General features: G+C 28.0%; 4 protein-coding genes across 4 annotated transcripts; all 4 read right to left on the bottom strand.

Moving 5' to 3' along the window:
• Positions 1 to 697: 697 nt before the first annotated feature.
• OCT59_002489 (uncharacterized protein) lies at positions 698 to 1,336 on the bottom strand (the record flags this gene model as incomplete). The annotated part of the gene is made up of 6 exons (XM_066144544.1): positions 698 to 703; positions 771 to 856; positions 938 to 973; positions 1,052 to 1,079; positions 1,146 to 1,183; positions 1,291 to 1,336. 6 exons carry the CDS (start codon positions 1,334 to 1,336, stop codon positions 698 to 700), a joined length of 240 nt encoding a protein of 79 aa, XP_065995700.1.
• A 23-nt stretch (positions 1,337 to 1,359) lies between these two features.
• OCT59_002490 (uncharacterized protein) lies at positions 1,360 to 2,421 on the bottom strand (the record flags this gene model as incomplete). Its single annotated transcript, XM_066144545.1, has 6 exons — positions 1,360 to 1,445; positions 1,525 to 1,635; positions 1,704 to 1,772; positions 1,853 to 1,907; positions 2,223 to 2,265; positions 2,345 to 2,421. The coding sequence occupies 6 exons, from the start codon at positions 2,419 to 2,421 to the stop codon at positions 1,360 to 1,362; spliced, it is 441 nt and encodes a 146-aa protein (XP_065995701.1).
• A 221-nt stretch (positions 2,422 to 2,642) lies between these two features.
• On the bottom strand, positions 2,643 to 3,203 carry OCT59_002491 (uncharacterized protein; the record flags this gene model as incomplete). The annotated part of the gene is made up of 3 exons (XM_066144546.1): positions 2,643 to 2,672; positions 2,756 to 2,981; positions 3,145 to 3,203. 3 exons carry the CDS (start codon positions 3,201 to 3,203, stop codon positions 2,643 to 2,645), a joined length of 315 nt encoding a protein of 104 aa, XP_065995702.1.
• Positions 3,204 to 20,727: 17,524 nt separating this feature from the next.
• Positions 20,728 to 22,323, bottom strand: OCT59_002492 (uncharacterized protein). The gene is made up of 6 exons (XM_025319115.2): positions 22,116 to 22,323; positions 21,887 to 22,028; positions 21,732 to 21,796; positions 21,521 to 21,659; positions 21,320 to 21,438; positions 20,728 to 21,240 (listed from the first exon to the last, which is right to left on the bottom strand). Exons 1-6 carry the CDS (start codon positions 22,299 to 22,301, stop codon positions 21,010 to 21,012), a joined length of 882 nt encoding a protein of 293 aa, XP_025174520.2. The 5' UTR covers positions 22,302 to 22,323; the 3' UTR covers positions 20,728 to 21,009.
• Positions 22,324 to 24,208: the final 1,885 nt, after the last annotated feature.

The following is a 24,208-nucleotide window of genomic DNA, read 5'->3' on the forward strand; positions in this document are numbered from 1 at the left end:
AATATCAGATATTAAAATAACATTAATTTCGTGGATAATAAAAAATACGAAGCAAGGATCTACCGTATAAAGCGACTTGAGTATTTTGTGAATTGGCGTGTGAGCATGTTGAAAACTTACATAATAAAGGCAGCATTATAACCAAGAGGGCAGCTTCTTGACAGATTCAGCTGTATCATGATATCCAGTTTGACAAATATAATCAAAAGACGGACTTTTTTGATTCACCAAATTGTATAACTGATCGCTACACCTTTTTATTTTATCACGAGATAAAGAATATACCTTTTTTTTGATTCAAAAACGTGCTTTTTTTCGATTCAGCACGTGTACTTTTTTGATTCGTTAAATGTACTTTAACCAATAATTCAGAATTTTTTGTACGACAAAAGACGAAATAATATGCTGCAATACCAATTAAAATTTTTTATTAATTAATAGTAGTTTTAATTTTATATTAAGTGTATATTCACCAAAATCACTACTAGTATCATCACTATTATTTATTATAATTGCCATGCAGTTTCCAGAGAACTATTGCCATCAATATTTCTAATATTGCTAAATTTAATTACATGGTTTCAATGGAAGAATTAGAATACGAGAAGTTAAAAACGAATCAATTAAGATGTTTGTTATTGAGATAGTAGTTCTGCGTAATGGAAATAACAGAAATTTATCCAATCTGATTCTGAAATCATTCCTAAATATTTTATTTAATATTAATAAACAATAATAATTCGAATAATGTATTATATGATTCCAATTACCTTGATTTTATTTAATTGATCTAATACTAATTTCGTCTTATAAGGCATTGGATTAGGTAAAATTTCGTCACAAAAAGGACAAATATCTGTAATAATAAAGAACAATAATCAATCGTATTGAATTTTAATAAATTCATTAGTTTAGAATTATTTTAATATATACGTACTTTGATCTTCACTTTCCTTTCTAATGAATATTCTAACTCATCAAATTAAAATTATTATATTCGATAAGTCTAGGCTTTTTGGACTTGGCAAAATAGATCAGCATTATCAAAAACATTTGATAATTGTTATGTTTTCTTTATTCTAAAAAATCAAAGAACTTATTATTAAATAAATTAAATAATTATTTAATTATTTATAATACTGTACATTATTTTTTTCGTATATTCCATCATGTAATGCAACATCTAATGATAGTACGTTTAATGATGGTGATCGTGTTGTATTTGGTGGTAATGGTGATCGTGTATTTGATGGTATCGTAATTGCATTGTATTTGATAGTAGTGGTAAACGTATTGCATTTGGTGGTGATGGTGATTGTGATGGTATTGATGGCATGTCATTTGATGGAGACATATTACTTAATGCACGAGTATTTGATCATTAGGTCGAAAAGGTTCATTTATATGATTTGTAGGACGTTCATTTGAATTAAAGATTAAATTTCCTAAGTATATAAATATGAAATAATTAAGTACAGTATATAAATATAAATAATTATTGATAAATGGATTTTTAACATATACCTTGTAAATTATAAAGACGAATTATTTCCTGATATGCAACACTTCCATTATAAATTAATAAATTCTTATTAGAACTTGGTAAAACTCGTTGTTTATCTTTGAAATATGTAACTAATTCATATTTTATATTTTCAATAAATTCACTTTGATTTTGTGATCTTAAAAAACATGATATATACGAACTGCATGAACATGTTTACAAACATCACGGAATGATCCATTCCAAGTATAATCTAAATATGATTCTCCTGTTATTATATTAACAGCATAATAATTTGATCGTATTCCACCAGCTTCTTGAATTGCTTTTTCAGCCAATTTATTTTACCATGCTTATTCATGGACATCACGTCATCAAGTGTAGAAGTATATAATCCTTCGGACTAAAGGAAAAATCATACGAAATATTATCTGATTAACATCGTCCGCAATTGGATTTCTAATGAATAAATTATATTTAATCTCGGTATTATTCTTAGAATTAATTAATTTATCAAATATTAATTATTTTGAAATTTGCCATTCTTAAGATTGTTGCTTAGTGTTTGCATAACAAACCTTCTATTTCAATTTTTGATGGTCTGTGTTTGTCAATCATAAAGTATGGATTCCACAAATTATTTTGTGACATGGACAAAACTCAAATCTTCTTAATACCAATGATTATTATCATTGCATGGAATATTTCGTTTTACTACCAAAATAGCCATACGTATTGTCATACTATGATTTTCTTTATTGCTTAAAGTTAAAAAAAAAAAGAGAAAATTCAGCACAATATTTTGAATATAAAAATATAATAAATCAATAGAATAATTACCAAATGCCACAACCAGCATTATCTTCAACAATTATTGATAATATAGGTGCTCGATCTATGCTAAGGTCATATTTCATCTAATCCAATGCAAACTTTACCAAAATCTCTTCCATTTCGTCAGATACCGTTAATTGATAATACTTTGCTGGAGAATTTTCAGATTCATTTGGATTTTCTATTTAATAATGTAATACAAACCCGTTCGGCTTTAATATCTTTCAACCATATGCAAAATTGGTCATGCCAAGGTCAGTCCAAGGTCCCCCATTATCTTTTAAACGTTTATAATCTCGAGTAGTTAATTTCCTATGCTTGTCATTAGAGCATACTAGAGCATAAATTTTGTTGATTATTAAGGGCTTCTCCGATTTTTTCTTCTGATGCTCCATTTAAAGGAGCAAGAATTTTTACCTTATTGATGATCAGCATGATGTCCTTAAAAACCATATCCCTTGTTTGATAGACCAAATTATTAATACGTGTAACTTCGTGATTGTTAATCGGAAAATTATGCGGAACGTGAGAGCCTTGGATTGTTATCTTTAAAGGAGTGGTCCATGAAAGTTGCCACCCTAAAATTACCCTAACTTTGCATAAATGCATATCATTAACATTTTTTAAATTTCCTTTATAAGATCTGTTTTGACAATTTTGGAATTAATAATCATCTATTCTATTCGTTGATTTTACATCACCTTGCTTAAAAAGTCAATAGCATCTAGTACGTTTAACTTCTATAAATCACTCTTTAATAAGCTGTGTAGTTCTTTGACGACTTTGGTGTTTTTTAAACGGCATACCTTATACCACTATACCGTACGACCAAAACCATCAATATTGTATAACCAGTATATAACATGTTCTCTAGTTATTTTCATTATTATGATGCGTGTTTTTATTACAACAAAAAAAAAAATTTTTCTCCGGATAGATTTCCTTTTATCAACCTTTTATCGTACAAAAAAGCCTGAATTATTAGTTGTACAGGTTACACGAATCAAAAAAAATCACGTAATTGATCAAAAAAAGTTCATTTAACGAATCAAAAAAGGTATTATATTCTTTATCTATGATAAACTTCAAAAAAGATGTAGCGATCAGTTACACAATTTGGTGAATCAAAAAAACGATATAATTTGTTCTAGTTTGTCACCCAATAAAAAAATTTATTCCGTAAATGTATCATATGCACGGAATTTAGTAGATTTTTATTTTCACGGATAAAATTTTTACAGGGCCAATTAATGTATTTGCTTCGTTACGTACATTTAAATTTTGCGAAACCTTAAGCTAAAACAAACAAGTCAAAATAAATTTAACCTTAAATAATTTATATTTCAGTCCTGAGTCCTGACCAGCATAGAATAAATTACAGGTAAAAATTACGTGTAACATTGTGACCGTTGCGCGCTGTATATATATAGTATTATCTGTTATATACTGTACAAATAATCTTTAAATAAATATAATTCCTTGGTTTAATTTCAACTAATAATTTGACACAAGAAACTAAAATACCGTCACAGGTAGTTTTAATTGAAGAATTCATACCTACTAAATTAATTTCATATTTTCTAAACAATAAAGCCATCAAACAAACTAATTCAATCATTGCACTGCTAACTTCTTCCCGGGCATAATCATAATCCTCCACCAAAGTCCAAACATGATTAAGAATTCTTCTTTGGCTCAAAATTTTCATCCATCCATCTATCAGTGCTTAATTTATTAGGTTTAATTTTTATTATGAATAGCTTTAACATGAATCAAAACCGATTCCTGCTATTTCATCGGATTTATTATCTACCTTACGAATGAGTGTACTATTGAAATAACGCGAGTTACTTCTTTTACAATTGCTTTACGATAATTTAAACTATAAAAATTATCTTTTGTGATTGGTCGCATTTTCTCACCTTGAAATATATTATCAATTTCTTCTGACATTTTCTTTTTCACATTTGGATAATGTGCAATATAATAAACGATGAATGAAAGCACGTTTGTAGGCTATATTACATTTACGTTAAATTTCAATGATTAAAATTGTAAAATAAACCTAAAATTAAGATATTTCTAAAAAAATTTTCTTACTTTATAAGTTCCACTAAGAATTCCATCAAATAAATTAACGCGAATTTCAATATCAGTAGTCATCAGTCATAGATCTATTGACTTCACCACTTTCGATATAATTATCATCACGAAATGTGTTTTTGATAATCATCGATGTCAACATATCATGAGGTAAGGGTTCATCCACTTCAATTTCTTTTCTACAACTCTTAATAATTGCATCTAGCTTTTGATTAATAAATCCCATTTCGTGAAGCATATCATTCGCTTTATTTTAAAAAATAGAATATAAATAATGTCGTAAGAAAGAAGGAATTAAAAAGGAAATAAAACCCAATAGTTGTTTACGAAGTGGTTGAAATAATTTCACAGAATCATTAATTATTGCCGATTGATAATCAGATTTTTCATCACTAAAAATGTCAAAATAAGCTGCCATTAAATAAGATCTTTCACCAGTTAACAATTTAATCATCATTATCATTTGTGTAATGACTAAACCGTCCAGGAATACCCAATATATTTTTATTTTCTTTAATAATTCCTTCTTTAAGAAATAACTTATTCCAATAGCATCTAATTCATCGAAAAGTTTGTTTATCCAATCAATAGCTTCATCAGTAAATTTTGATAACAGAATGGCTCGATTAAAAAAATGAAATATCCACGATCTAAAATTATTATTGAATAATATTATCCTTTGCGATCGGGAAATCCCATCCAATAACGTATTTTTTCGCAAGAGATAAAAAAATTATCAAGATATTCTCCTCGACATGAAATAATAGAACGTTTACTATCATATAATTCTCGTAAAAATAACTGATAATCACAAAACATTTGGATATCTCCATTAAATCACCAATAAATTTGAGGCAAATTACCAATTAATGGAATAGGAATGGGCCGGATAAAGGGTTGATACGAGTAAAACACGTGTAATAATAATTTGTCACGTAGGCTGTTAATATGGTACTTAAAAATAAAAAAAAAATCAATTTCAAAATTCTCAAAATCTTTCAAAGCCATTCTATAGTTTCTTATCTTTTTTTGTTTAACGTCTCCTTATTTTTTTGTTGCATTTAATAATCTGCAATCTATTTTGCATACATGATCACTCTGACATTTGAAAATAACAAGCGTCAACATCATGTTATCTTCACGATTAAACTTTTTCTAATCTTATTTCAAAATTGTGTGATCGTCAATTAGATAATAAGGATGACGCACAGTATGACATCATTTAACAGCATGTGGGGTTAATTTTGGCAGATCTTTTTTTAATATTAAAGAAATCGTCATGTTTCGCAGTATAACCTGAGTAATAAAAAATTATAAAGCTGTATATATATGTATATATCTTGATGTACTATAATTTTAATTGTATTTTATTTAACATAAAGTTGCTTTTTTGAACTTTTTTTTCTACAATAAATTAATAGAATTAAAAAAAAAAAATTAGAAATGATTTATTCTTTTGCCGAGAAAGTAAATCATTTAAGCGTAGACGTAATTGAAGAGCAAGATGTTCATGCTTTTCAATTAAGGATCTACCACCGAAGTATTTTGTAAATTTCAGAATTTGACACGTGAGTATGTTTAAAACTTACATCATAAGATCGTCGGAAGATGAAAAGAGTTATTATATATAAATGAGCTGTGGTTTCTCTGAAGTCTCTTTGCAGATTCAACTGGATCATGTCCGGTTTGTCAATTAATGTGATTTGTTATATAAATCTTTTTAAATTATTCGCCAATAATTACAAAACCTAAATATCTCTATGGATGGCGACGTAATATGCACCCTATTATATAAATATGCCGTATTATTTATAATAAATCACATAAAATTTACAAATCGTAAATAAGACTATAATACAAGAAAGCAAATTTCTGGTTTAATTTCAACTAATAATTCAACACAAACAATTAGAGAATTCATATCTACTAAATTAATTTCATATTTCCTAAGAATTTAAAGTCATCAAACAAACTAATACAATCATCGCCAACTTTCTTCCTGGACATAATCTTAATCCTTCATTAAACATGATAAAAGAATTCTTCTTCGGCTCAAAATTTTCATCCATCCATCCATCAGGATTAAAATTATAAGGTTCTTCCCAATAATAATCATCATTATGAATAGCTTTAACATTAATTATAAACAATGTATCAGCTGTCCATTGATATCCGTTCACTAGATTTATCAATATATCTTGCAGACGAAGTTACAGTTGAAAAGACGCGAGCTACTTCTTTTACAATTTCTTTACGATTAGATAATAAATAAGACCTTATTTTAAATAATATAGTAAACTATAACATTCATCTTTAGTAATTGGTCAAATTTTATATACTATGAATGAACATTTATTATTTGAGATAAAGAAAAGGAATTGGTTATTATAATTAAAGTTAAAGCAGATTACATTTACGTTAAATTTCGATGATTAAAATTGTAAAATAAATCTAAAATTAAGATATTTCTAATAAAATTCATTTACTTTATAAGTTCCACTAAGAATATCAAATAAATTAACGCGAATTTTGGTATCAGTCAAATCTATGTAATTAACATCACGAAATGTTTATTCAATGGTGTATTACAATTTCTTGTCTACGACTCTTAATATTTGCACTCAGTTTTTGGTTAATAAATTTCAAGTATCTGCTTTATTTAAAAAAACGGAACATAATTTAAATAAACAGAAAATAATTTAAAAAAACGGAATATAATTTTAAAAAAACGGAACATAATTTTGTAGATAAATCCCATAAGAATATTACGGAGAACTTGAAATAATTTCAAAGGATCTTCGATTCTTGTTGATGGATGATACAGTAACTACGACCAAATATCCACGATTTGAGAAGTCTCATCCAATGTGTATTTATTCAAAAAATTTCAAATATTCTACTCGACATAAAACTATAGCGTATAAATCTCACGTATGTCAATAATAATTACAAACCATTTCGGTATCTCCAATAAATATGAATGGGAAGATCGCAAGACTGGTAATAAAATATGTATAATAATAGTGTCACATATATATCAATAAATAAAACATTAATTATTTAAATTTTAAAAGTCATCTCTTTTTTTTTATTTCCTTTTTTTTCTCTTGTTTGACAGCTCCTTCAGCTTTAACAATTTTCAGGGATATTTATATTTTTAGTAATCTGCAAAATTATTTACATATGATCGTTAAAAACTCTGACGATCGCACATCTCAAGATTGTCGTATTGTGACCGTAATCGTCGTATAACGAACTATATTTAAATTTTCATACAAAATTGAAAATCAACATAATATATTATATAAAATAATAAATAGAAAATCTATCAATATTAGAATAATAAGCCTATCATTATTAATTTTATGTTCGGAAACCGTGGTATAAATAGTTATTTCATGGAGTCATCAAGATTTTCACGGCACAGCCGTGAAAAAATCCACAATTCCTCGTGAAATAACTATTACATATACGTTGCCAATTTATTTATATAGTAATAAAAAAAAATATTTAAATAAAAGAGATGATACAATATATCTTATAAATATAAGAAATTCAGTTTCTTGGTTTCATTTCAACTAATAATTCGTCACAAGCGACTATAAAACCGATATTCGTAGTTTTCATAGGAGAATCCGTATTTACTAAATTAATTTCATATTTCCTAAATAATAAAGCCATCAAACAAATTAATTCAATCATTGCCAACTTTCTTCCTGGACATAATCTTAATCCTCCACCAAACATGATAAAAGAATTCTTCTTTGGCTCAAAATTTTCATCCATCCATCTATCAGGGTTAAATTTATCAGGTTCTTCCCAATAATCTTTATTATAATGAATAGCATCAATATAGATTCGGAACAATGTATCGGCTGGCCATTGATATCCTGCTATTTCATCGGGTTTATCAATACATCTTGCAAATGTATGTATTATTGGGAAAACACGAGCTACTTCTTTTACAATTGCTTCACAATAATTTAAACTATAAAAATCATCTTTAGTAATTGATCGCGTTTTATCATCTTGGAATATTCTATCAATTTCTTCTATCAATTTCTTTTTTACATCTGGGTTTTTTAAAATATAATAGACAATGAATGAAAACATATTCGCATTCTAAAAAAAAAAGAGGAATGGTTAATATTATTTCAAGTTAAAAAATAAAAATAATATTAAAATTGTAAAATAAATCAAAACTTATATTTTTATAAAAAAATTTACTTTATAATCTGCACCAATAATTCCTTCAAGTAAACTAAATCGAATTTCAGTATCAGTCATAGATCTCGCGATTTCACCAGCTTCGATATAATTAACATCACGAAATGTATTTTTGATAATCATCGATGTCAACATATCATGTGGTAGAGGTTCATTCAATGGTATATCTTCAATTTCTTTTCTACGTCTCTTAATAATTGCATTCAATACTTGATTAAGAAATATCATGTTCTGAAGTATATCTTCTGCTTTATTTTTAAAAAATGGAATATAACGTCGTAAGAAAGGAGAAATGATATAAAACATTGAATATCCTGTAAAATGTTTATTAAGTGCTTGAACTAATTTCACAGAATCATTGACTATTGCTGATGGATGATCAAATTTTTCATCAATGAAAGTATTATAATAAGTTGTCATTAAATAAGATCTTTCACCAGTTAACAATTTAATAATCAAATCAGTTGAGTAATAATTAAACCATTGAGAAATATCTAATATATTTTTGTTTTCTTTGATAATTTCTTTTTTAAAAAATAATTTATTCCAATAACTTTCTAGTTCAATGAAAAGATCGTTTGTCCAATGAATAGCTTCATTAATAAATTTCGGTGACAGAATGGCCTGTGAAAAAAAATGACGATTAAGTGTCCACGATTTAAAATTGGTATTAAACGCGACTCCTCTTCCTTCAATTCCCAATTCTTCTGGTCCTTTGCAATTGGGAAATCTCATCCAATGCTTACTTTTTTCTGATAAAAAGTTTTCAAGATAATCACTTCGACATAAAACTATGGATCTTACATTCGCAAAACTCGAATAAGTTAAGTAAGACTCATGTATGTCACCATATTTTTCGTAACAATAATTGTAAAACATTTGTGCATCTCCATTGAATAACCAATAAATTTGAGGCAAATTACCTATGAATGGGAATGGGAATGGACCGGGTAAAGGATTGATACGAGTAAAATATATATAATAATAATATGCTACATATGTAATTAATATTGTACTTAACAATAAAATATAATCATTAATTTCAAAATTCTCCAGTAATTTCAAAATCATCTTATCGTTTCTGTTGTTTAAACAGCCTTTCATCCCTTTTTACCTTTTCAATGATATATATATATAATTTTTGTTAATCTGCAAATTATTCTACATATATGAATATTCCGACACTTAAAATATGTACGTTAATCTTTCGCGATTTAAAACTTTAAACATAGTAAGATTCTAGATTTTGATGTGTCAAATAGACAATGATGCTGATCATTTAACTGCATGTGTTAATCTAATAAGAAATCGCCAATAAAGGATCTAACGTTAAGCTTCGTAGTATATATAACCTGGATAATAAAAAAAAAATTATGAAGCTGTTCATATACATATATATATATATACTTTAACTTGGTGAGCCATTATTAATTAACGGCGGCAAGATGCTCATGCTTTTTAATTTTTTTAATTGAATATTCCATTATATAAAGTATATAATTCTATAAAGGCTGATTATAAAATAATCTATCGTATAGCGCAATAGAGATTATATTCCAGAGTTTTAACACGAGCATGTTTAAAACTTTCATAATAATAGGATGAGGAGTATAATAAGGAGTTGTGACTTTGAATGATATTCTAAAGCTCCTGAAAATTAATAGTTTTATTTTTCTACCATATTAAGTTTTCAATTATAAAACATGAGAAATAAGTTTAACCTTAAATATATTAATTATTTTTGTTCAAATATTCGCAATAATCATACTCCTATCTTGTATGGTTATTCATATGGGGCTATACTAATTTAGCCCCTAGTTCCATTGATTCCGGCTGGTGAACCGGGTTCGATTGATCAACATCTGGAATTTTTTTATTTGTAATCATTTGTAATCATCCGGACCCATGTCTTCTGCCGTCATTACATGGAATCAGAGCTAATTCCACATCGGATCCAATGGGAACCTGGGGCGAAAAATTAGTATAGCCATTCATATGACAAGATTCTGATTGTCGGTGTGATAAATGGATTTTGACTAACCGAAAAAAACTATCCCCGAAGAGGGGCGTGATTTTCTCCATAGTGTGATCAGATGTGTGATCAGATGATTTGTCGATCAGCTATAAAAAAAAAGGTGCTGACAAAAATAGTAAAAATAAGTTTTTTCTAATTTTGGTTCCAAGCGAATCAAACACAACTCCATCATAAGTTTTATTATAGAAGTTATAAATATATCGACTAAAAAAAATGGTGAGATTATATTTTTTTATTCTTTATATAAACTTTTTTGGTTTGCATTATTTTATAATAACTTAATTCAACTTATTCTAACTTAAATCTTTAACTTATTTAGTGATTCATGAGTTTTTTTTTTTACTTTGTAAGATTTTAGTATTTTTAATATTTATTTTTAAAAGGAATTTACTTTTTGTATATTAATTTATTATTCAATTTATCTTGTAACATTGTATGAGATAAATTTATATTATTATTTTTTGGTTATTGTATTTTAATCTTTTTTGTGGTATTGTCGGTTGTTTTCTTGTGCTTTGGTATTTTTTTTAAATAATTGATCGATAGATTCACCTGATCACACTAGTTCGAAAATGGGTTAATAACGATAACGAAAATATTATTAAAGACGAAAAATAATACACTCAGATTTACCTTATTTATAATCATGCTTAAATCTTCCTATTCGTGATCATGTTCCTAAGAAGTGAGTTGGAGGTTTTATATTGAAGTCAATGCAAGAGTATTCTCAGTATTCTCGCTTAAATGATTATTTATTAAAGATTTAAGAAAATTCATCAGCGAATAATTATACTTCCTAAAAAAAAAAAGAATACATATATGCATCATGAAGACAAATAAGAACATCCCAATCACCACAGCCATAATTGCTTTCGAATAATAAGGTTAGATAGAGTTCACAATATATTAACCGACTCGTGCCATGATGCGCTTCCAGTTCTCTGTCGCCTCATGGTATCCGATCAAAATCTCGACAGTCACTTGCACGACTAAACACAAGATCGACAACAAAATGTCATTATATCGACAATTTTGTGATGTGTGTTCTAATAAAATAATTTGTTGCAATATGTAATATTTAGTTTTAAATGTGTTATAATTTTGACAGGATTTTGACTTGTCAAGATATTGGATTTTGTTGTCGGTCTTGTGTCAGTCGCTCAAATGATTTTCGAGATTTCGTACCAAAACCTCGCCTTATTACTTAGTGGCAGCGTAACTTCAGGTGTATGTGGTCAATAATCTACTTAGCAAAATATAAACATATCATAAAACGAGAAAGAAGGGAAGAGAAAAAAGGAAAGGATAAGAACGAGGGGAGAACGAAGAGAGGGGAAGGGTGAGAAGGAAAAAGCGAGATTCTCAAACATCATGACATTAATTGGGTCACATCACGTGATTCAATACTATTACATTGATCAATCGTTGTCCATATTATAAAATAAATTCTCGATATACGTACGTTAATAATTAATATATTTTATTATTATTATTTTGTTTAAAAATACTTTGGCGAGTTGCCATCACCAATAAGAGTTTTAATTTTTGGGCATACACAAAACTGCAATAAATACTAGCAAATAGCAATATTAGCTCTTGTTCGCAATTATTTTATTAACGTTTCTTTTTAGAGTAATAATGTGATTACTTCATTTCTTTATAATGATCTATAAAACAATAAAATAAATGTGAAAATAAATTTTCTTATTCTTTGTACTTGTCTTCACTAACTTGTCTTGTACTCTTGTACGATAAAATATTGTTAATTTATTTTACTTAGTAAATTCATTTTATTAACGTAATAAGTAAAAAAAAAAAATTGTAAATAAAACCATAAATTCTAAATATAAGATTATCAATTTTTTGGTTTAATCTTAACTAACAATTCAGTGCAAACAGTTATAGCAGAAGATTCGGTTCTTAAAGGAGCATTCATATCTACTAAATCAATTTCATATTTCCTAAACAATAAAGCCACCAAACAAATTAATTCGATCATTGCCAATTTTCTTCCTGGGCATAATCTTAATCCTCCACCAAACATAATAAAAGAATTTTTTATTGGTTCAAAACCTTCAGCCATCCATCTATCAGGATTAAATTTATCAGGTTTTTCCCAATAATCTTTATTATCATGAATAGCATCAATATTGATCCGAAACAACGTGCCAGTTGGCCATTGATACCCAGCTATTTCACTAGGTTTATCAATAAATCTTGTAAACGAAGTTACAGCTGGATAGACGCGAGATACTTCTTTCGCAATTGCTTCACAGTATTTTAAGTTATGAAAATCATTTTCGGTGATTGGTCGTATTTTATCACCTTGGAATATTCTATCAATTTCTTCTATCATTTTCTTTTTCGCGTCTGGATTATGCGCAAGGTAATAGATAATGAATGAAATTGTATTCGCAGTCTAAATGAGAAAAAAAATGGATTTTTTAATATAATTTTAAGATTCAATATTTCTTTGAAAATTTTACTTACCGTGTCAGTTCCACCAAGGAACCCATCAAGTATAATACCACGAATATCATCATCAGCCATAGGTCTCATAGCTTCACCATCAACAGTTTCGATATATTTAACATCACGAGGTGTGTTCGCGATAATCACCGATGTCAACATATCATTTGATAAGGGTTCATCCAATGGTGTATTTTCAATTACTTGTCTACGTCTCTTAATAATTGCATCTAATTTTTGATTAATAAATTTCTTATTTTGGATTATATCATCTGCTTTATTCTTAAAAAATGGAACATAATGTCGTAAGAAAGGAGAAACAAAGTAAAACATTGAAAATCCTAAAAGATGTTTACGAAGTGCATGAACTAATTTTACAGAATCATCGACTATTGCTGATGGATGATCAGATTTTTCATCACTGAGAGTATCGTAATAAGCTGCCATTGAATAAGATCTTTCTCCAGTTAACAATTTAATAATCATATCGTTTGTGTATTGATTAAACCATTGAGCAATATTCAATATATTTTTGTTTTCTTTGATAATTTCTTCTTTAAAAATTAATTTATTCCAATAACTTTCTAATTCAATAAAAAGGTCGTTTGTCCAATCAATAGCTTCCTTAGTAAATTTCGGTGACAGAATAGCTTGTGAAAAAAAATGACGATTATGTCTCCATGATTTAAAATCATTATTTAACAATAATCCTTTCCCACCAACTCCCAATTCTTCTGATCCTTTGCTGTTTGGAATTCTCATCACGACTGTATTTTTTGTTGAAGGCGATAAAAGCTTTTCAATATATTCCGTTCGGCATAAAATTATGGATCGTATACTAAAATTAACTTCGTATATATCCCCATATTTTTTATGATTATATTCGTAAAACATTTTGGTATTTCCTTTCGACTGCCAATAAAGTTGAGGCAAATTACCAACGAATGGGAATGGGAATGGTCCAGGTAAAGGATTGACACGAGTAAAATATTTGTAATAATATCGCGCCACATAAACCATTAGTGTGGTACTTAACAATAAAAAGTAATCCCTAATTTCAAAATTTTCCATTGTTTCTCTTTTCTTATTTTATTTCTTATTTCTTATTTTAATGTTTTTTACCGGCTTCTTTAACCAAAAAAATGTGTCTTGGACTCTTGGTATATTTATATACATAATTTTTTTTTTTTGCAATTCATTTTAGTAAGATGATATTCATTATTATTTACCTAATTATAAATTTTTGCAGTTATTTTGTACACATGATCACTCTTAAAATTAAAAATTTAAGTAAGTTACAACACTAACATAAGATTATCGCGATCAGAAATTTTTATTTAGTAATATGACATAAACATTATACATGTGATTCTTTTCTTTAGATCAGAATATTGTTTCTTATGAGAATTAATAAAATTGGATTTACTCATCTACGAAAAAGCAAAGCATTTGAGAACTGTGGAGACGTTCAAACATTGCATCATGTAGAAGTTCACGATAACGTAAAGATAGAATTTGCCGTGTAGTTACTGCTATATCATTACAATACCCGCACGATTGTTTATACATAAGTTTTAAATAACAATCACTTATTCGTAATATAAACATGAACTTAGTAATAAGATAACAAATATTTGAATTAACTCTAATATTTCCGGATCGTCATTGGTCAACTAATGCGGGTTTGTTTGTTTCGTTTTCAATTTGACGAAACTCTAAGTACGCCCCGAACAAATTTAGTCTGATTTTGCATACTTTTTTCTTTAAATAGCTGGTACATGTAGTACTTCATTACTAACCATTTTATCTTGTATAACTGTTCATGTAGTCATGTTCTTTCTTGTGGAACAAATAATGCTATTTCGATAAATATATTGGTAATCATTTATAGTTTTTTTGTACAAATTGTCAATCATGTATTCTGATTAAATATTTGATTCTTACACACTCAAAGTTACATATTATTGATCGTATTTTAAGTTAAAAAATTATTTACCCTATATCATAATTAAAAATATAGGAGCATCGTAATAAAGGAGTATCGTAATAATAATAACGTAATACAACCCCTGTGAAAAAGTCGATCCGTTTTTTTATATTCCGTAAAAGGCTCATATTTCCGGAATTAATAACCTTATATTTATCGAATTATTTACATTTTCCGTAAATGGATCCGGAAAAGGCTCATTTTTACGGAGTTTTTGCAAAAATAATGGATAAAATTTTTATAAGGTTTATTCTTATATTGAAAAAAATATTTTTTGCAGACTTAGTATATATATTCAAAATACATGACTGATTTACTGCGTACAAAAAAAGGACGCAGCGTGATATTAAACGTATTTTGAATGATAGTGCCGCTGCACGCTACGACCAGTTAGTATATGATTCTTAATAAAACATTATTAATTTATTAAATAGTTAAAAATGGTTAAATATATGATATTTCATAAATTGCAATATATTATATATATAATAACATACATATACATGTAAATATTAAATATTTATCGTCCGAAAACATCTTTTGAATATAAGAACATCAATTTCTTGGTTTAATTTCAACTAATAATTCAGTGCAAACAGTCATGCCGCCACCATTTATAGTTTTTAAGGGTGCATCCATATCTACTAAGTCAATTTCATATTTCCTAAACAATAAAGCCGTCAAACAAATTAATTCAATCATTGCTAACTTTCTTCCTGGACATAATCTTAATCCTCCACCAAACATAATAAAAGAATTTTTTTTTGGTTCAAAACCTTCAACCATCCATCTATCAGGGTTAAATTTATCAGGTTTTTCCCAATAATCTTTATTATCATGAATAGCATCAGCATTGATTCTAAACAATGTGTCAGCTTGCCATTGATACCCCGCTATTTCACTAGGTTTATCAATATATCTTGCAAATGAAGTTACAGCTGGAAAAACACGAGATACTTCTTTTACAATTGCTTCGCAATACTTTAAACTATGAAAATCATCTTTAGTGATCGGTCGCACTTTATCACCTCGAAATATCCTATCAATTTCTTCTAGCATTTTCTTTTTTACATCTGGATTATGTGCAAGATAATAGATAATGAATGAAATCGTATTCGCAGTCTATATTTAAAAAAAATTAGAATATGTTAATATAATCTCGAGTAAAAAATTACTGTTCATTTGAAAAATTACTTACCGTATCAGTTCCACCAAGGAATCCATCAAGTATATTTCCACGAATTTCAGTATCAGTCATAGGTCTATTTAAAGCTTCACCTTCAACAGTTTTGGTATAATTAGTATCACGAGGCGTATTTGCAGTAATCGAAGATGTCAACATATCATTTGATAATAAAGGTTTATCTAATGGTGTATTTTCAATTTCTTGTCTACGTCTTTTAATGATTGTATCAAGTCTTTTGTTAATAAACTTCATGTTTAGAAGTAAATCATTTGCTTTATTCTTAAAGAATGGAACATAATGTCGTAAGAAAGGAGAAACAAAATAAAACATTGAAAATCCCAAAAGATGTTTACGAAGTGCCTGAACTAATTTTACAGAATCATCGATAATTGCTGGTGTATGTCCAGATTTTTTATCACTGAGAGTATCAAAATAAGCTGCCATTGAATAGGATCTTTCGCCAGTTAACAACTTAATAATCATATCATTCGTGTAGTGATGAAACCATGCAGCAAAATTTGTTTTATTTTTATTTTCCTCTTTATGAAATAATTTATTCCAATAACTTTCCAATTCATCAAAAAGTTTGTTTGTCCAATCAATAGCTTCATTAGTAAATTTTGGTAACAAAATAGCTTGTGTAAAAAATTGACGATTATATTTCCATGATTTAAAATCATTATTAGTTAATATTCCTTTCCCACTAATTCCCAATTCTTCTAATCCCTTACTGTTGGGAAGTCTCATCACGTGTGAATTTTTCGTCGAAGGCGTTAAAAGCTTTTCAATATGTTCCGTTCGACATAAAATTATAGATCGTACACCCAAATGTACCTCATATATGTCACCATATTTCTTGAAGTTATATCCATAAAATATCTTTGAATCTCCTTTAGACCACAAATAATATTGAGGTAAATTACCGACGAATGGGAATGGGAATGGTCCAGGTAAAGGATTGACACGAGTAAAATATTTGTAATAATACCGTGCCACATAGATCGTTAAAATGGTACTTAGCAAGAAGATATAATCACTAATTTCAAAATTTTCAAATGATTTCATATTTTCTTTATTAATTTTTATTTTTATTTTTGCTGAGAAATAATAATGTTTGAGGTATATATATTTATTTGTACTTATTTATTTACTTATTTATTTCCTATAAAGAATAGTCTAATTATTTCATAACAAAATATGCGTTATTTATTTATAAATCACTATGAAATTTTTTTCACATATTTAGTGAACTTGCAGACAAACGTATCTTACTTATTAAGGAAGTTCACGTGATCGTCAAAAAGTAGTTGCAACTTATATATATATATATGACATATTTCTGTCTTTAAGGTATCTGTATTACGATTTATTCTTTTATTATATCAGGTTCGTCAATTAATGTAAAATTACATTTGCATTTTTTATCTACATTTTTGATTTGCGAAATAACAAATCAAATTCTTGTTTATCCTTATTCATCATGTGGATATTTCTTCGTGGAACAGCAATCAAGTAAGAAATATGTAAAATGTACTATGCCTTTTTAATTCGGTATATTTAATGATTATTCTTAAAATTTCCATATAGCTGATAGCTGATATTGCGAGTATTGCGCAATTGATGTAGTACCACGAGTACTATATAATGTTTTAAACCATTATTTTAAATCATACGGGTATTTTAGGCAGTGCGGTACGTTACATCCTATATGTGTATTTTCATATAATTAGGGGCTCGCTGTATTAGGTAGGGTTTAACAAAAACATCATAGGTAGATCGGTTTCACGTAACTCCATATGAATTAGTTCAGAAATATGTGGAATTCCATATATTCCAAGTAGAATTTTGTGGATCTACGCCGGAAATACCATGTGTTTCGTCACAGGGTATTTTGGATTTCCACATAATTCCACAATAGTTGATGTGGATTTCCATGTGGAGTGGGAAATCTCTTAATTTCATAATTTCAGCATTTATGATGCTTTTATTAGTGTTATAACAGTGTGTTTGCACTCGTTTTAGATAGCCTTTATTATTTAGTTAAACTGATAATAATTTTCTATTATTTATCAAATAATTTTAGGATGTAATTTTGTAATTTTTTATTTTTCTGATAAATCGATCTAACTTAAAATCATTTTTATGTATTCTTTAAATACTAAGAAAAGTTAATTTCTTGGTCTAATCATAGTATTTCGTATTTTCTAAACAATAAAGCAATTTCTTCCTTGCTCGGTTGCTCCACCAAACATGATAAATGAATATTTCTTAAACCTTCAACCATCCACCAGGATTAAAATCAGAATTTTTTCAATAAAACTCATTTTTGCGAATAACATCATAGTGGCTGGCCATTTATATCCCACTACTTACAATTCAATCAATTTCTTTTATCAATTTCTTTTTCGCTCCGGATTATGTGATTAATGAATGAAATCGTGTTTGTAATCTATATAAAAAATTGTTTAATATATATTTACATTTTAAACTCTGTAATATCGTAATTACTGTACATTTAAATAACCTTTATAGATTATATATCGGGATTTGTGCTATTTCGTAAGCCGTGTCTATATGAGAGGCGCGCCCTGAGGTTCGAATTTTTTTTTTTAGGATTTATTGGGTTAAAATGCCGAAATTGCCGAAGCTGCTAAACAATTTTAGCAGTCCTAGCATTTCAACATTTATATAGAGAGTTCACTTTTCACCATTAGGCAAATAAGTATTGGCAAGTAGCATTAGTCAAGCATGTTATGCGTCATGTGTGTCTTACTAATTGATTACAAAAAGTTATTAATAGTATATGCTGTTACTAACAATAATCGTGAAAACGCTTGACCATAGAATAGTAGAATTATTTATCGTGCATAACTTATTCAGTTAATCGAAGAAAATATCCAAAAAAAAATAAAAAATAAAATAATGCATCACCTTTCTTAGCCTTGTTGAAAGGTTATTCTGATGTAGACAATGCGCCGCGCATGATATTATAATCCAAAAGTAATAAGATACAATATCGACCTACCCGGAAGCCTTCATCAGATAATTAATATTGAGGCGCACGTTGGTATGTATTGAGTTTACCGAGTGGTGCTTTTCATAAAGAATCTGCCCATCCAACATATTTATACGTAGTAATAAACGGTGAGCGAACATAGTATGCAAACCACATCCTCTATGCCATGTTCTCCCTGAGATACAATAGTTATTGGGTAGGGAGGGTGGGGTTGAAATCACGTACGGAGAAGCAGTTCAGATGATATTTTAACCACCGTACCCAATAACTGTGCTATTAGCAGACGTCCAAGATTATGTTCCATATAAAAAAAAATAACTAATAAATAAATTCTATAGGCTTATTTATTGGCATGATAGTAAACTAGATATTTTGCCTACAAATTAATCAAAAATATCAAAGATATTTATGCAATAATGATTTATCTAAAAATATCAGTATGTTAAACCGACATGATCCATCCTATTTGGCAAATAATATACATGATTTTTTCAATGCAATATTAAATTAGTAACAATCACCTGAATTGATAAGATTGATACATTGTAGTTTTCCTGACAGTTTTTGATGAACAATTGAAATACAATACCAAAGCGCCGATAGAGGAAATTTTGACATCTTAGTCTGTAAAAGTGCTTCGGGCCATTAGTAAATTTTTTCTAATTGTCGTTATAATGTGATTTATTATGTTTTATATAACGACATCAAAGGAATTCAAAAAATGATATGTCGTTATACAATAATACTGTATGTCGTTATAACGAGATGTCGTTATAACGGGCGGCACTTGTATTATTATATTTTTTTTTTTTGCTATTTACAAACTAGTGTTCCGCACTGATCGAATCAGATCGAACTGAGTCAGATTTGAATTTATTTGAATCGATTTGAATTCGAATTATATTGAATCAAGTCCATTTCGAATTTGAGTCGAGTCGAATCTGAATGGATTTGATTCGAATTTAACTTTTTAACTAATAAAATAAATCAAATTCGAATCGAGTCGAATCAAGTTAAATTGAGTCGATTTGATTCTGATTTGACCATTTGCACGAAGAAATTATTTTGCCAGAAAAGTGCTTTATTTACTCTAAAGGTTTAAAAAAACTTTTCCATCTTGCCATGGTCACTCTTGACCGATACCTTTATTTGATATCGAACAGTACCACACAAGTAGTTAATAAGTCATTGAAGATAATTATTATGAACATTGACATGTTTTTTGGAGCGTTTATTATGTTCGTTGAAGATTATCTGGCTTACTTCAATGACATGTTAAAAGCAAAAGTTTTATTTCATCCAAATGATATCCTTAATGTCTAAACACTAACGACGATTAAATATTATTTATTACAAGATAATGATTAGAATTAGAGAAATTATAATTTTATTATGCAATTATTATTGATAAATTAAAGAAAGTTAATATAACCCTAAAAGCCCTAGAAGCAAACAAATTTTTAACGTAAATTTATTTTTTGCGAAAGTAATAATGTGTTCCAAATTATATTACTATTACTGTATAAATTTTTATTTACAATTAAGGAATATACAAATTAACAATTTGCCTTATAACAAAAAAATATACCACAAAGAATGTACAAGGCAAGTTTAAGTATGATGCGGGTAATTGAATGGAAATTTTACTCTATAAATTCTCTCGAGTGGCAACCTTTAAAAGATTTTTCTCAGTAGAAGTTTTAACCTGATTATTGGGAGAAATAACATTGAATCTTGCAATTAATTCCGATTCAATTTGCGGATAAATTTCATCACTTGTTCGCCCGTTGCAAGTAATTAATATATTTCGCTTATTATAATATTCTAATAACGGTTCAGTTAGAGCATGATGTTTTTGTAATCGAATTTTAAATATATCCTTAATTGAAAAATAAATAATTTTAATTAATTAGTTTTTTTTTAAACAAATAATCATTTGAAATATATATGATAATTACAGGATTATCATCATCGCGCTTTGTTAGTTTTTCACCGGTGACATCGTCAATTCCATGTATTTTTGGTGGATTATAACTTAGATTATAAACGCGTCCTGAAGGAACATGAATCCATCGATCTTATAATTTAATAATGGAATAAATTATTAAATAATGAATATAAACAAAATATTACATATTGTCAATAATTTATTAACATACCCATGATACGTTGTAATATTACTTCTTCAGGTACCTGAAGATTAATGACTAAATTTAAAGATTGACCCGATAGATTTAAATTATCATCTAAGGCCATCGCTTGATTAATTGTTCGCGGAAATCCATCTAATAGCCAATTCTTTTAAATAAAAAAATATACATTATTAAAAGGTTTAACAATTTTTAAATTATCAATAGTTATAATATATACTTGTCGCTTATTTCTTTGAAGTTCATCGCCAATTAATTCAATCATAATATCGTCCGGTACGAATTCTATAAAACAAATTGAAAATCGTTTCCAAATTCAATGTCGCATAAAGATAACATGACCCTCCTAAAATAGCTAGTTCCGTTTCCATTTACCTCCATGCTCCATGTGTTTAGCAGCAATTTTACCAACCGTTGTGCCTTTTGCTATGTTTTGACGAAGGAGGTTGCCGCTAGTTATTGCGGTAATGTTGAAATTTTTTTGCATGCGAGAGGATTGAGTTCCTTTTCCAGCACCCTTCATTAAATAAAATATAACAATAATTTGTGTATTAACTTCAGAATATATTACATAAACATAATACTAGGTTTTTTTTGCACATACCGGATTTCCGAGAAGTAAAATACGCATGGGCGGATTCTCTGCAGTTGGAACCGCGTGGTTTACAGACGTTGAACCAAACTGTCGTATTTTATTATGAAAGTTGAATATAACATAACGGTTAACGTTAGTTGTCGTTGACTTTAATACATTTTTTTGTTTCAATATATTCGTTAAAATTGAGTACATCGCATAAAAATTTAATAAATTTAATGATGATAGAAAATTCTCAGCTTATTTATACTTTATTTACTTCATTGTTTGGATACTTAAAATGTTTATCTTCAAAGTTTCATGCATATCGATATCATCGATATCATTTCCGAAAGTTCCGATAGCACATCATAATTATTCATTAGGTAACAGTATTGACAAATTAAATTAATACCATCATTGATCACGTTGTTGATCTTCTGACGTGATTTATATAATATTAATAATAAAATACATTGGTGTAACAAATATGGCCGATTTTTTGAGAAAAGGAACAAAGTCTTTCTTTTTTTTTTTAAAAAAAAAACAAAAAAAATTTAATAGAAGGATAAGGTAGTATGAGGAAAAGAAGAAAGCGTAGTATTTTGCTGAAGAAGTGAGGCTGGTAAGGCTCATTATTTTTTATCAAGTAATATGACCACATATATTCACGTAATTTCTTGTTCAGCAACCAGATAAACACTGTATGTAGGCGGAAGAATTTAATATACTCATTGCATTATACATAGTGTGTAAATATTTGCAGCTATTGTAACACTAAATATTAAAATTCACATGCTTAATTTCTTAATGCCGTAATGCTGGTCGGTGTCACCTATTAATTATCCATTTTTAACATTTTGTCCTCCCTTATCGATTGGCAATTGAACCTAAAATTCGCGGAAAAAATAAATTACGGAAAGATTAACCGATTGATAATCTCAAGATTTCATGTTAGTAATCATTTATCGTTGTACGTTATTAAGTTTCACTTAATCCAAAAGAATGTGATTGTCAAAATCCAAAATCTAATATAAATACCTTTAATTTCCCTATTTATAAGAGCTTATTAATTCACTGTATTTCGTATTTACAACACTTTTGATGTGATAGTTAAAGCTGAAGAAGAAAACAAGCACCCTCGTTAGCATTCTTGACGGAATTATAGACAAAAATTTTCGCGATTATATGATGATACTAAATCTCCAAATATTTCTTTAAAAAAAACCTAATATTTCTTCGGTATTTTGCGTTCTTTTAATGTAAGGACAATAGATCGTCATGAATTCAACAAAAATCATAATTATTTTTTTTTTTTCAAGAAACTTACCGTGAAATGACTTTTATGTTATAAATTGCAGCTTACGACTTATAATTACTGAAAATAACTTAAAACGAAATAATTCAGCGTAGAGATTGCTAAAGATTTCCTTATACATAATCTTGGACGGGCCCAAAAATTTTCAATTACGATCAAATGGCTGATATGATGATTTTGCATCCCGCAGAAAAATTTAAAGATAACTATTTACATGGATTTCAATGGATTTTATTAATTGGAAAACTTTGACTTTAGTAAGAGAGCTCAAAAAGAAATGTGTAAAGTTAAAATTAAGAAAAGTTAGAAAGTATTAATTAGAGTTCATAATCCAGGAAAAATTATTGGTGAATATAATAATCCATTTAGATGAGAGATTAGATATCGTATCTCAATATTTAATTTCCTCTAGTAAAGCGATCCTATTATAAGATATTATAAAAAAGAAATTACTACAAAATATCAAACAGTAGAGGGACACATTTTATTCGGTACGTTCATTTAAGATTCAATAAATTAGAATATTTAAATTATTGACGCTTATTTGATCTTCTTTTATACCTATTTTTTTTTTATTTTGTATTCTCAGTTACGGTTACTGTATGTGTATTTGTAAATTAAAAGGCCGTCAATATTAGTTTCTTAATGGCATTAAATAATATTGACTTCCGTAATACTAGTCATTTCCATGTTTTTTTTTACCTTAAGGTTCGTAAACTTACGTTAGAAATTTTTACATCATCTATTACTGATGTCATCGGGATTCTCAATCATTTGATATTTAATAACACGAAATTTTTCGTTA

Source organism: Rhizophagus irregularis, chromosome 10 (assembly GCF_026210795.1).
Source record: "Rhizophagus irregularis chromosome 10, complete sequence".
Classification (NCBI taxonomy): Eukaryota; Fungi; Glomeromycota; class Glomeromycetes; order Glomerales; family Glomeraceae; genus Rhizophagus; species Rhizophagus irregularis.

Excerpts from the sequence above, each read along its gene's own strand:
- OCT59_002492 (XM_025319115.2), bottom strand. The coding sequence starts at position 22,301 with ATGTACTCAATTTTAACGAATATATTGAAACAAAAAAATGTATTAAAG. Across the intron at positions 21,797-21,886 it reads TAAACACATGGAGCATGGAG|AATTCGTACCGGACGATATT; the intron begins GTAAATGGAAAC and ends TTTGTTTTATAG. Across the intron at positions 21,660-21,731 it reads TTCAAAGAAATAAGCGACAA|AATTGGCTATTAGATGGATT; the intron begins GTATATATTATA and ends TTTATTTAAAAG.